At 42.9% G+C, this 14,491-nt stretch overlaps 1 protein-coding gene across 1 annotated transcript in view; it reads left to right on the forward strand.

The window, feature by feature from the left end:
• Positions 1–9,155, forward strand: part of TRIM62 (tripartite motif containing 62) — a 56,238-nt gene extending 47,083 nt beyond the window's left edge. The window contains exon 5 of the mRNA XM_003765499.4: positions 6,584–9,155. Within this exon, the coding sequence (XP_003765547.2) occupies positions 6,584–7,134 (551 nt within the window). The 3' untranslated portion in view covers positions 7,135–9,155. The remainder of the gene's footprint in view (positions 1–6,583) is intronic.
• The last annotated feature ends 5,336 nt before the right edge of the window (positions 9,156–14,491 follow it).

Genomic DNA, 14,491 nt, shown 5'->3' on the forward strand with positions numbered 1-14,491 from the left:
TGGGAAATACACCCAGAAGAAGGGCAGTCTGAGAGCTAAGGATTTCTATGGCTCACCTCAGAAATCTTTCCTGGACTTCCTGGATTCACCATGTTCCTTTATCTTTCTTCAGTTGCTGGCTTTCTCCAGACCTTGACCCTCCTTGCCCACCACGGTGGTACCCCAGAAGATTGCCAGTCACTCTCAAGCTTCCAATCATTTTATGATTTTAGATGTGTCAGCTGCAATAATCAGCTTCGGGCTCTTTGCTCAAGGCACTTATCAGCTCAGGAGTCAAGAAAAGTCTGGGTTTGAATCTTGCTTTTGTGTGACCCACAAGTTGTTGCTCCTTGTCTCTGCTCCTCGGTTTCCCTGTCTGTAAAATAAGGACAGTAATACCTGTGCTATCTCACTGGGTCATTATGAGGCTTCAGTGGGTGATGCACACAAAAAAAGGGCTTTTTAAACTTTGAGGCTCTATAGAAATGTCGCATCAGAAAGCAAGCCTTTATTAAATACCTAATGTATACCAGTCAACTCCTCTTACCTCTCACCTTCTTGGTCAAAAAACAATGATGGCGCCCTAATCCTCTACCCACCCTTCTGGGTTTTCCCCCTTACTTACTGAGCTCAGCTCTCTTACTTCTTCCTGCTGTGACCAACCTAAGCTGCTGGTCACCCTTCTTGCAGGTATGTCTTGCAGGCATCCTCAGGGAAGACCCAAGGGAGGTTCTTCCTTTTCCCTTCTGTGAATTCTTGTTCCTCCCTCCCTTTTTCAGACTCACCTATTCTAGGAAGTCTTCCCTGATAAACCCCATCTCACACTGATTCCTCAATTACTCTCCAGTCCCTTGACACTGCTTGAATTATTTTAATTGGCTTTTGTTTGCATCTTGCTTTGCAAGTGTTTATTTAAGTGTGAGAGACATTTCCCCAAGTAGGATGTTAGCAATCCAAGAATGAGCCTCCTTTCTAGAATGAGACTGGAGAGGAAGCCTGGATGCCAGAGGTGCTCTACAGGAAGGTTCCCTCTCCTTGCCTTTCCTGAACCTCTGAAAAAGAGGTCCTAATGTATTTGATAAAATAAGCCAGTGACTCCCTTGGGGACTCCTATAACCCATTGGAGCCCTTTCTGAGCCTTTTGTTTCCTTTCTTTATTGTAGTCACCCAGTAACCTAAATCTCTGTAGTCTTGCTGTTGAAACTTACATTTATTGGACTCCAGTCTAATCCAGTAAGTATTGGCATTTTGTACTCCAGGCATGGTGCTAGCCACGGGGAATAAAAAGACAAAAATGAAGCTTTCTCTGCAATTAATGAACTTCAATCCTACTAGGACATTGGGGGAAAGAGTACATAGGGAAAGATACAGATGGAGAAAATACAGAATGGGAAAAGAAGCAAATAAGTATAGATGTGAATTTCAGAAGAGAGCATCAGTGACTAAGGAGATCAGAAAAGTCTTCCTTTAGGAAGCATCACATAAGCCAAATTTTGAAGGAAGGTTAAGATTCTAAGAGATGGAGGTAATGAAGAAGAGCATTCTACACACCAGTGTTGTGCAAAAGTGTTAGTCATCATACCAAGTTTGGGTATTTCAACTGATTAGTTACTGCTGCTGCTGCTGTTTTTATAGGATTGAAGAGTGAGAGACAGCCTTAGAAAGGCTGGGGTTTGATTCCTCATTTAACTGACTTCATTATCTGTGTGCTCTTGAACAAGTAACTTTTTTCTATAAAGAAATCACTCCTCATCTGTAAAATGGCAAGGTTGATGTTAATCAGAGTCTCATAACCTGGAATCCCCAGATGCCCAGAGGGTCCATGGATAGATTTCAGTTCTATGGATGTGAAAAAAAAATCTTTATTTTCACTATCCTTTACCTTTCTTTGTAACCCCTGTAGGATTATGCTAAATGCTAGGGATATAAAATGAGGTGAAAGATAGTCCCTGCCCCTCAAGGAGTTTACTATCTAATGGGCACATAGATTGTAAGTGGCAGAGCCAGGATTTACATGCAAGTCACATAACCATAGATTTAGAGCAGAAAGGGATTTTAGAGGCCATCTAGTCTAACTCCCCCTCATTTTACAGATAAGGAAACTGAGGTACAGAGATTATAAATGATTTACTCAGGGTCACACAGCTATTAAATGTCAGAACTCAGATCTTCTCAATTCCAAGTCTAGCACTCGATCCACCATGTTGCATTGCCTTCATTAGTATAGAGGACAAAAATGAAATTCATTACTGATGAAAGGGCAGAAGGGATAGAAAAAAAAGAAGAAAATGTCACATAGTCAGGTGAGATCTGGGATCAAATAATAGCTAACATTTCCATAGCACTTACGAGGTACCAGGGTCTGTACTATATGCCTTGGATTTACTTGGGAACAAATACCAGATCTCATAACCACAGAAATAGTGTTTCTTCTGGAGCCTGACTAACAGACACTCAATAGAGACAGCTAATTATAGTGTTTCCCCTGATGCCTTCTCAGAAGCCTCCCCTCCCAAATTGGAAATGATCTTTTGACAGTCCTACAGCCAATGTGAAAGAATCCAGAATTGAGGTGTTTATAGAATCCTGGAGTCTCAAGGTTGGGAAGGACTATAGACATTGTCTGACATAAGCCACAGTTGGGCTGATGTGCCAAGAAGTTGGGTGGATGTTTGAGAAGTTGGATGGTTATTGGGAAGTTGGATGGATGTTGAGGTTATTGAAGATGACAGCAGGAAACTGAGTAGAGAGCAAACATGAGCCAGGATCTAAAGCCATCAGGAATGGTGGAAGGGTCATAGAGGGTGGTAAATGAAAATGGAGAAGGATGACTTAAGTTCTTCGTGTGAACCTTGAAAGAGACCTTGTTAGGGACTTTGGTTGTTGTCCTTTGTACTCAGAGAGGACCAAAATTACCTATGTTGAGATCAAAGTATTATGTGTCCAGCTGTGGCTGATCAGACCCATGCAGGTCTAGAAGGTTCTACCACAGGTCAAACATAAATAGTCCACATGAACATTGGGGGTGAAGATGTCTCTAAATTTGTGCACCTCACATTTCTTTTGAGCTACTGCAATTTTGCTTCTTCATGGAGCAGTGTTTACTTTCCTGTGGGCACATCGGGCTTGGTGGTCCTGTGCTAGTATCTCCCATGTCTCACAAGAGAGACCTTGAGAGTGTCCTTGTATCACTTCTGCCCTCAGTGTGAGTGGATTGGTGACATAAAAGTGGTTTGGAAGTAGTCCCGGGAAGGAAAACGTACATTGGGCTTAGCACCTCCATCAATTAGCACAATACCTGGCAGAGAGTAAGTGATTAATAAATGCTTGTCTACTTGCCTGAGCTCTCCTGCCAAGCCAGCCGTGTGGGAGGTAGTAGATGATATAGTATCATCCAGCAAGCTCCTATATTTCCAAACCTAACTCTCTCCCTCTTCCTCCTCCCCATTCCTCTCTACTGCCCCATTTTGCCCATTAAAATGCTGACTTGCCAGGAATCTCAGGGTCAGACAAAGTTCCATCCACTTCAAGGGATGCTTCCGTTTCCCATACTGCCTCCGACTCTGCAAGCCCTGGAACAAAGACCGTTTAGTCCCTTTCTGAACCGTCTCTGGGGGCCCGGCCTTCATCGGCTCTGGGCAAGAATTCCTCAGCAGCTTGGAATGTTGCAGAGAAGTCCGATTTTGTCCCACCGGATGTGGGGAGCCTGGAAAGCATTTTCTGGTGACTGGAAGCGTTTCCAACTCTGCAAACAATCTCTGAGCCTTTGGTTCTCTGGAGAGACCATAGCCAGAACCCTTGAAGACTATTCAGAGGAGTGCTGCCATAACAAAGGCAGATAGTAGGCACCTAATAAATGCCTATTGACTTGTCATTTTCTAGAACTAATAGTTGTCTCAGGAACAGACATGTTCCTGAGACAGTTGGGATTTTTGTTGTTGTTGTTGTTGTTTTTAGTATGGCGCCTGGTAAACAGTAGAAGGCATCTAAGCATCAACCCAGCTACTGTGGGAGACTGCATAGGTTTGGGGAAATATGGGCCAGAGGGCACAGTTGTCAGGTCTGGTCTGTCACCTCCTGACAGAGAATCAGACACGCTTATTAAGTGGAGGGAGGGGTGACTCCTAATGGCAGTGATAACACTGCCATTTTACCTTTGTATAGAGTCAGTCTCCAAGAAACACAAAAACACATCTCAACTTCTATCCCATGAATTATCACTTCAACTTGGGGGGAAAAAAAAGCTGAAGCAAGGATTCTTCTAAAAATAAAAAGCTGAGGTCCAGGAAAATTGGGAACTGTGTCTTTTTCATTGGGCTTCACTTTTCCTGATGTGCTAGGGATGGTATATCAAGAAGGATATTATTTCAAACAAGTCCATCTGATGGACTTTGTCCTTCACTGACCTACAGCAGATGTCCACAGCATGAGAACATAAAACAGCAGATTAGAGAATCATGTTTCTGTTTATATTTCTGTTGATTAGACTAACTGTTTTAATGCTGCCTTTCTCCTTTGATGAGTGTTTCCAGACCAAGAAAGAGTTGAGTGTTCCCCAAAGCTGCTTTTTGGTGCAAAATGCAAAACTCATGAAAATCAAATTTACTTCTGTAATATTAGCACTTTAATTTAGTATTGGTCATGGTCAAGGAATGAATGAATGAATGAAAGCATTCATTAAGTATTTATTGTGTGCCAGGAAGAAACTTATTTAAACAAATGTTACCTGTGGTAAGGAGACATGGAAATGGAGATCCAACTCTAATAAGGATTGGAATGGATATTAGTTATAATTTGGTACTTAACCATGACACATACCTAGTATTTTAGGAGACAGCAATCAGCTATGAAGAGTAGCATTAGTAGTAGTAGTAGTAGTAGTAGTAATAATAATAATAGCCAGCCTTTATATAAAGTTTTAAGGTTTGCAAAGTCTATTACATGTTATTCCATTTGATCTTCACAATAACCCTGTGTAGTAGATGTTATTATCATCATCCCTATTTTACAGATGAGTAAACTGAGGCAGACAGCAGTTAAGTGACTTGCTCAGGGTCACACAGTTAGGAAGTGTCTAGGGCCAGATATGAATTCTGAAAAAGGAGGCTTCTTGACTCTAGGCTCAATGCAGATATCCACTACAGCCTCTAATTCTGGCCCCTTTAAAATGGAAGCTGAATCACAAACCATAGTGCAGGTTTTTTTGTTGTTGTTTGTTTGTTTTTTAAGAGCTGGGCTGTGGCTCCAGCCCAAGTGAGTGAGATTCCATCGTGCCCCAGGGAGCACTCCACTGCTTGGCAGCAGGGCATCTGGTTGCCAGCCCTGCCGCTTTCCCATCAAAGCCTTCTCCCCCGTCTCACTCACTGCTCTTTCCTCATGCATATGGAAAATGGAATGCAAACCCTCTGAGACCTCTGTCAGACTCTGGTCCAAACAAAGCTTGCTAACAACCCGTGTCACCTGGACCGCACATCCTTCAACTGTAGACAACAAGGCTAGATGACCTTTGCATTCTCCTCTATTTCCAGATCTATGGCCTCATTTGATATTAATTTACAATTAATTTGTTTAAATTAATTTGACGTTAGTTTGAAGTTGTTTCTTTGGAGCTTTTCATTTTTATACCACGTTAATTTATAGATATATTCTCTTTATTAGCATCTCATCCCTCTTGTAATGAAGAAAAACAACTCAGCAAAACCAACAACAGTATTGCAATATTCCACATCCATAAGCTGCCACCTCTCTGCTAAAAGAGAGGAGATGTATCTTTATCTCTTCTTCAAAATCAAGATGGGTCATCACAATGACCATTTGTCTTCATTTTAGTTTCATTCTCTTTACATTATTACACATCTTATGTATGGATGTATATACATAATATATATGCATCATGTATAATATACATTACAACATATGTTATATTATTTACATCATTGTCAAATCAAGTCAAAAAGCCTTTATTAAGCACCTATCTGTGGTACTAAGCTAAGTGCTAAGAATACAAAGAAAGGCTTTTTTTGCAATTTCCTCATTAAGGATTTTGCAGTTTATTAGGGAGACAACATGTTGTATAAACGTGTTTGAATGTATAAAGAGATATGTACAAGATAAACTGCAGATAATTTCAGAGGAAGGCATTAGCATGAAGGAAGATTTGCTACCATAAATACAAAAAAATTGTTACAATTAATATTTTACTATATATGTCTTTTTTGGCTTTCTGTCTTTGACCTCCCTGCAACATATGCTCAGTAGTAAGATCTCTAGCTTAGAATTCTTTTTATTCCAAACTATTTTTATTTCCTCTTGCTGTCTTAAAGAGACAATTAAGTGTTTTGATTTGAAAACGGCCTTTCTTCCCAGCATTGGAACTTTGCTGGGTTCCGGGTTCCATATAATGAAAAGAGTATATAACGGTTAATGTTTCCGCAAGATGATGAAAGGAAACTACCAACCTAGCTACAACGTTGCCCAGTCTGTTCTGTAGACATTGAGGATGATTGCCAGGGTGGTTGTGTGGTTACAGATCTGCTGGGATGGCCCTCTCTCCGGCAGGAGAGCTGGATCCTCTCCCTCACATCCTCTCTTCTTTCTCCCACAGTCCCAGCCGCTCTCACCCTGGATCCCGTCACCGCCCATCAGCGGCTCATCCTGTCGGATGACTGCACGATTGTAGCCTACGGGAACCTCCACCCCCAGCCCCTGCAGGACTCGCCCAAGCGCTTCGACGTGGAGGTGTCCGTGCTGGGCTCAGAGGCGTTTGGCAGCGGCGTCCACTATTGGGAGGTGGTGGTTTCCGAAAAGACCCAGTGGATGATTGGGCTGGCTCACGAGGCTGTCAGCCGCAAGGGCAGCATCCAAATTCAGCCCAGCCGGGGCTTTTACTGCATCGTCATGCATGATGGCAACCAGTACAGTGCTTGTACGGAGCCCTGGACCCGGCTCAATGTCAAGAACAAACTGGAGAAGGTGGGGGTCTTCTTGGACTATGACAAGGGACTCCTCATTTTCTACAATGCGGATGACATGTCGTGGCTGTACACCTTCCGGGAGAAGTTTCCAGGGAAGCTCTGCTCCTATTTCAGTCCCGGTCAGAGCCACGCTAATGGCAAGAATGTGCAGCCTCTGCGCATTAACACGGTGCGCATTTAGTGACCACTGCCTTGGGAGACTGGGCAGCAGACCTCAGAGCCAGGAAGGAGAAAGACAAAACGTTGCCTTCTTTAGGAGGCTCCATTGTGCCTCCTCCCCTGATCTGTAAGATGGGTCACCTCGCGCCCTTTGCTATCCACCATGCTGGCATCCTCTGCCGCTGGGGCCTTGCCAGATGGCAGCTGCCCCAGTGGTCTGCAGCCTCAGGGAAATAGAGAAGTCACTTCTCCCTGGACAGTTTGAGGCTTGCCCATGACCGGTTCAGGGATCAGATATTCCCCCTTTAACCACAGGGGTTGTTTCCTTACTCTGATCCCCATTTGGCTCATGGCCATTATTCACTCTCCAGACCTGGGAGCTTCAAACCACCCACCTGCCCCAGATTCCCAAGCAATGTTTTTCCTTTTCTTTCTCCATGAACTATGCACATTGTAGTTCACACAGCCCCTCAGAGCAGCAGCCTCTCTTGGTCACACAGGCTGCAGGTTCCCTCAGTGCTAGCAGTGCTAGTATTTTTCTCAAACATGAGGGTCCATAACAGTACCTCATGGGAGTGAAAGCCCCTCTCAGTGCCAGTCCCTTGGAGGAAGATGCTGGATTGGTTTAGTCTTAGTGGGTGAGATAGTACATGGACCTCCTATCCCAGCCTCAGAGATTTTAGAGAAAGCTGTGGGGCTTGGGGAGGAGGATTACCAAAGGGCAGGATGTGGGGCCACAGGGACTATCAGAGGGACCTCAGCATGCCATTGTGGGATGGGACAAGATTGGAGGAGTAAGGACATTAGCTCTGAGTATAGGATTGCTTCTTTGGTGAGAAACTAACTCATCACTTAACCTGACCCTAAGCTTAGCTTTTCAAATGGAGCTTCAAGATGAGGATATAGGAAAGGAGGCTTTGGAGAAGCAGGTCTCTTTATAGTTAACTCTTGGTGCCCAAATCAAGGACTCTTAAGGATGTAACAAGAAGAAAAAAAGCCTTGGGAAAGCCCTCCAGTACAGCCCGGTGAAATCATTGACTGGTAGTCTGGTCTAGGCTATGCTTCTACAAAACCTCGGAGTTTGGGGCTTTGTATGGGAGGGATGGGCCAAAGGACTTCTGGAAGCTGATCTTCAGTAGCTGACTTTCCATAGCAGGCCTGCCCAGCAGCCTGGACTCCAAGGAGGTTCATTTCAGGAAAGAAAGGACTGTCCATTTCGAAACCCTGCTGCTATCGGAATTGGGCCCAAGCCTTTCTTGTTCCCCTAGCTCAAATCACCCTACCCACGGCAGCTCTGAATTCTCAGGGAGAAAAGGGGGCTTGTACTGCCCCCCAAGTCAAAACTGAGATTTTCTTCTTCTCCCTGACTCCTGAAACTGTTTCTAGCTGTGAGCATAGCCCCTGGTTGCTCAGTTAGTCATTTCAGGGCCAGATCCTTTCAGGCAAATTTGAGATTCATTCTCAAATCACCAGTATTCACAAAGTGAGACCAGGAGTTGAAACATCTTAGCTCATGGGAAAACAACAATTATGGCATGGCTCAGAGCCCCCATATCCTCACCCCAGTGTGCCTAATAATCAGCAGTTCCTCTTAGTCTCCTCGGGACCCCAAGGCAGCAATGAAACAATGGAGTAGATTGGGGATGTTCAGGGGGTTCCCCAATGGAAGGAGCTGCTCTGGAGGGACATGGTTGGGAAAACTGGGCTCAATGCCTATACAACCTCTCTCTCCTTCCCCTCATTCTTTGATCTTCACTCCCCAGAATGCAGTATTTATAATTTTAAAAAAGAAGGAAATAAAGAAAAAAGAAAAAAAAGGTTACTGTATCCATTTTGTGGTTAACGGCGCATTTGTACAATATTAAATTAAAGTTATGGGATATTATGGTTTGTTTTTTTCAATGAGCAGCGTCCTCTGCTCATAGATAGGCAAAATCTCTAAGCCTTGGTTGGGCTCATTCTCCTAATCTTCTCCACCTCCTGCTTGCTTTGCCCAATTTCTTTTAAGATTAGCTCCCTCCTCCCTTTCTCTGTCTGGAGTTAAGTCCCCTTACCTTATTCTGTGTCTAACCCTATTAGGAGCTGGGTTACTTTCATAAATAACTTGTTGGACTAGATTGGATTTCACCTCCATGAATTAAGATTCAGAAATTCACCATCTGTGACCAGTCTGCCAAAATATAACCAGGAAGTCTTTAGAGTTATCAGCCAGCTTGGGAGTCCCAGCTGCCCAAAAAGGCAACTTTTCACTACCTAAGGTTGTTAGGTCTTTAGGAATCACCCTAGAGCACCCTGGCTTGCCTTTTAGAATTAAACTGGAGTGGGATTTGAAGAGTTTGGGAAGATGCCCCATAACATTTCTCCTCCTCTCATCTTAGCATAATGGAACTTTATCAAATCCTTTTCTGAAAGCAGATTTCAAAATAGCATAGAAGGCACGAGAACTCAGAAATGCAAGGGGTGATACCACCAGGAAGGCAAAGGAAGGGTCCAGCCAGGAAGAAGGACCTAGCAATATGTGTCACACTAAGAAATGGACATCTGTATGACATCTTACAATAGTGGACTCCTCACAGAATGCCCACATGCAGAAAGAGCCTGGGAGCTTACTGGCCCAGAGGTAGGAGGAGTAAAGAATGGAGGAAGTGTAATGGAGGTCAGATTGGGAAAGGAATAAATAAGCTTGAGTTTAAAAACAAAACAAAACTCCAGAGATGTCAAATGATGGAATTGTCCCAGAATGAGGCAAAAAAAAAAAAAAAATGGTCAGAAACACCAAGTAACGAGAATCCAGGGAAAGGACGGGGCCAAGAGTCTTGAGCAGAGTAATGTAGGAATTGCATGGGTAGAAGACAGGGGATCAGTGTGAACACAAATTGTCAAGTGAAAGGACATATAATGAGCAGAGAAGCATGGGAACATGGACCCAGATCAGTAGTTGCTTTGTTCAATGAACAGTTTCCTTCCCAATAGTTGCTTATTAAAAGGCCTCTTCCCAGGGAGAACCTGACAGGGCAGGATTTTCCCCAATTTTACAGATGAGGAAATCTAGATTCTGTAAGATTAGCTGACAATTAATGAATGATTTACTCTGCCCAGCCCTTTTCCCCATTGCCTCTCACCATGAGTTCTGACTACTACTGTTTCCACAGCTGCCAAGGTAAGTAGGGAAGTAAGCCCACCAGCAGGCAGCTTAGACCCAAGCATTATTGTGTGGGAGTGCAATATGGGGAGTGAGGAATGATAAAGAAACAAGACCCAAAGGGATTGGAGGAATCTGACTTTAGGCACAGGGAGGGGAGTTCGGGAAGCATAATTAAGCAAAATGATTTGAAAACAATTATGAAGCTTTCAGTAGCAAAGAATATTGAAATGTCAAGTTGGGGTAGTCACTTTTGTTGAGCATTTTAAAGTATATCAATGAAGTGGATTGAGGATTTTGATCCTTACTAATGATCCTGAGATATGAATGCTATTTGTATTTCCATTTTTCAGAGGAGGCTCAGAGCTGGTGACTTGCCTAGGCTGTTACACAGCTCCCAAGTGGCTGAGCTGAAACGTGAGCTCAGATTTTCTAGCTTCCAAACCCAAAATGGTTCTGGTTCCACTGGTCTTGGAGTCAAGGGGATATAAGTGGATTCAGTTGCTGGTTCCAATATTTACTAGTTGTAATACTAGAAGAAACTCTTCCATCTCTCTACACTTCTGTTTCTTGAAATATATAAAATGAGGATTATGGTCCTTATGCCATCTAACTTAGAGGAAAATACTTGGTAAGTCTCAGATTTTTGCTATGTTCGTGTGTTATTACAATCTAACAAGAATCCAAAGGAGAAGGCTATCAAAGGAAAGTTAGTGGGGGAAAGCTTTTTGGAGGAGCTCGTGGTCAAATGGACATATAGATTAGTGGGGGAGGTCATTCCGAAAGGCAGGGAATAAAGCTGAGGCAAATTATATTGTATCTCCAACATGGCGAAGTGATAGGTTACAAGAAAAACCCAAGATGGCCTCAAAACATAAAAAGTCACAAAGGAGAAAATTCCTGCCCAGCGGAGCGTAGAGCTGGTCTCAGGTACAAAAGCCTCATATGATTTTAATCATCAGCCTGGGGAGTTACCTTGGACCAGATAATCTCAAGGTAAGGTCCCTTCCAGCTCAGACAGTATATAGATCTTTAATGTTTATAAGTGATAAAGAGGTAAGTTATTGTAATTCCTAGTTAGGTCTTTGTAGGGGTGGGATGGGGCCGGGAGAGGGGAAATGATGAGAAAAACAAATCCAAGAGGGAAGAATGTCTTTGTTCTTGGCTTGAGGTCCTGTCTCAGAAAGATGAGTGGAGCCACGGTGATGAGGTAGGCAGATGAGAGGACCGATCAGAAAGGGCAGAAAGGCCTTAATTGTCTGTAGGTATTGATTAGGTAGCACTGGAATTCTATTTGGCATCCACTGAACCAAGGAGGCGAGGTGGCTGTATAAGAAAACCACCAGCACTTTTTCCCCTGCCCCAGTCCACCCGATGGGGTTTGGAGAAGCTTGAGCCCACTTTGTCAAACAGGCAGAAATGGAACTTTTTTATCTCCCAGCCCCCCATGCTTAGCAGGACCAGGGAAGTAACTATCTATACCAGTTTCATCCAATCCTCCTCCTCCAGAAGAAGGGGGCTAGCTTTGTTCGTCATTTCATTACTGATTCCATTTCTCAGATTGCGTATCAAGAGTCCAAAGCAGATGGGATCATTTTTAACATCTTGCCAAAAGTTTTGGGATTCTAGGATCATATAGATTTAGAGCTGCATGGGGCCAGAGAACTTTGAGACTTTCTCTCTGGAGATTCTGCAAGTGCAGAAAACAACTTATATAAACCACCTAGCAAAACAAAAACAGACTCTAGGGAGAGAACTCTCTGCTGTTAACTAAGAAACTTCCCACTGGGGAGAACTCGATTCTCTTGGAACTGACTGCTCATGATCTAAGGTCCCTTCCCCTATTCCCTCATCTCTGTCCCAGAGTCCCTAATTCTGTGTCCTCCTCCCCCACTTCCCACTCTTGCTTCTATGAGTTATAAACCTGGGATCAGGAAGCTCGGTTTGGGGGTTCATTGGGGGCAGGGAAAGGACTTTCTAAAACTTCTCCAGCCTTGTCCCTGAAGTCAGGGCAAAGGTGAATATAGTGTTCTGCCTCCTGATCCTGCCCCAAGCTGCTCTCAGGATTGAGGTTGCAATTCCAAGCATAGTTGAGACTGAGAGGCAAAAGCATGAAGCCAAAGGGCCAGAAAGGACCTCAGAATGAAAAGTGTCAGAGCCAAGAGGGGCCTTAGATCACAAGATGTCAGACCCTTAGAATATAAGATGTCAGAGCTAAGAGGGACCATAGAACATGGGATATCAGAACTGAGAGGACCCTTAGAATATAAGATATCAGAACTGGGAGGGACCATAGAACATAATGTCAGACTGGGAGAACTCTTAGACCACAGAATGGCAGAGCTGGGAGGGCCCTTAAGCCACAGAATGTCAGAGTTGGGAAGGGTCCCCATATAGGATATCAAAACTGGGATAGAACTTATCAGACTGGGAGGGCTTTCAGATCCTAGAATAATGTCAGAGCTGGAAGGTGTGTTAGAATATAGAATATCAAAAAGTCACAGGAACTTTGAACATAGATTGCCAAAGCTAGAAGAAGCCTTAGAATATAGTTAGAGACAGAAGAGACTGGTACATTGGATATTAGCACTTAGGATATTGGAACTGAAAAAGATTTTAGAGCTCTACCACAACCCTCTTTTTTTTTTTTTACAGTTAGACAGAAGTCATAGGCTTGGGAAAGGGACCTTCAATCACAGACCCAGGTCTATCCATTCTCATCCCAGTGATCTTCCCATCATAATAAATCACTGGTGTACATTCTTACTCTTCCTTATTTCCTTCAGGAGCCTAAGAGCCTCTGCTCTCAGGACAGGCTATGAGATTAAGAAGTGATGTGTTATATGGAAAGAATATTAGACCATAATGCTAGGTTCAAATTCCAGCTCAATATGACTTTATGCAAAGTACCCAACCTTCAATGAGATGACCTTTCATAGTTATAAATGTAAAATTTATACTTAGGTAAATAGACATACAAATACTAAACCATATAGCTAACTGTTCATGACAGAAAAAGACCTAAGGGTTTTAGTAAATTGCTTATTCATTATGACTCAAATATGGCATGAATAGCCCAAAAGGTCAGTATAATACCTCTGTGAGTAGTGGAATATTTCCATATTGCAATGGTTTTCATTTTTGTGATCTCATTGATGCAAGTTCTCTCTCCAATGAGTATAGATGGCAGCCTTTTCATAACTTGAAACTTGTTAATGTCCTCACATAAATTTTCCACAAAAGCCACAGACCTTTCCCAGGTCTTTGATATCACATGAATGCCAGTGAACCCTCACTCTAATCAAGAATAAGATAGCCTCTCATTGTATTCTTCCATAATCAGACTACAGTGTTTTAGAAAGGACATTGGCAAAGTAGAACACATCTTCAGAAGAGTGAAGAAGACAATGTAACTCAAAGCCAGGTCATCTGAGAATCATCCAAAGGAATTAGGGATGTTTAACAAGGCAGATATTTAGAGAAGTATAAATGCTGGGAGTATGGGCTATTTTGTGAAAGAGAGATTAAGCTTGTTCTGTCATGGGCAGAATGCTGAAGAAGTAATTCAGATCGATATAAGAAAAAAGTTCTTAATATTGCTAACAAGAAATACTGGGTTTCCCATCATTGGGGATTTCTAAGCATAGGTGAAATGACTGCTTGTCTTGAACATTACGGAGGAAATTCCTGCCCAGTATGGGCTATAATAGAGGATTGATTTTTGGTTCTATCCAGTTAAGAGACAATCTAGCTTGATGACTCTCTCAGTTGCATTCCCTAACTATAATGGAGATATATTCTTTATCCTTAACTACCTTACAAGATTGCTGGGAGAAAGGATCAAAGGAGATATAACCAAGCTGTTTGTAACCATATAAAGGTCCTCTCTAATAAATTTAAGTGATTTATCCAAATTCCTAGTTAGTAATTGTCAATGTTCCCTCTCCTAGTGATGTTTTCAGAGAAAAGGCAAAAAGGTGGGCGTGGGGGTGGGAAGAAGTGACTCTAAAGTATTAGGTGATTTGACAGCTAGTTCTAGGAGCACTTATGGCTCATTTCACACTCCAAGGAAATCTTGAAAGAGCCCTGAGATAGGAGACCTATAAAGAGGTAAGAGGCTCATGGTCCAGGCTCCCAAGAGGGACCCCACCACAGAGGTCCAGCCAGTCCTTCCTGCTCTGCTGCATTTGGGTTTTTTTTTTTTTTTTTTTTTTTTTTAAATTTCTTTCTTTCTTTT

This window comes from Sarcophilus harrisii, chromosome 3 (genome assembly GCF_902635505.1).
Source record: "Sarcophilus harrisii chromosome 3, mSarHar1.11, whole genome shotgun sequence".
NCBI lineage: Eukaryota > Metazoa > Chordata > Mammalia > Dasyuromorphia > Dasyuridae > Sarcophilus > Sarcophilus harrisii.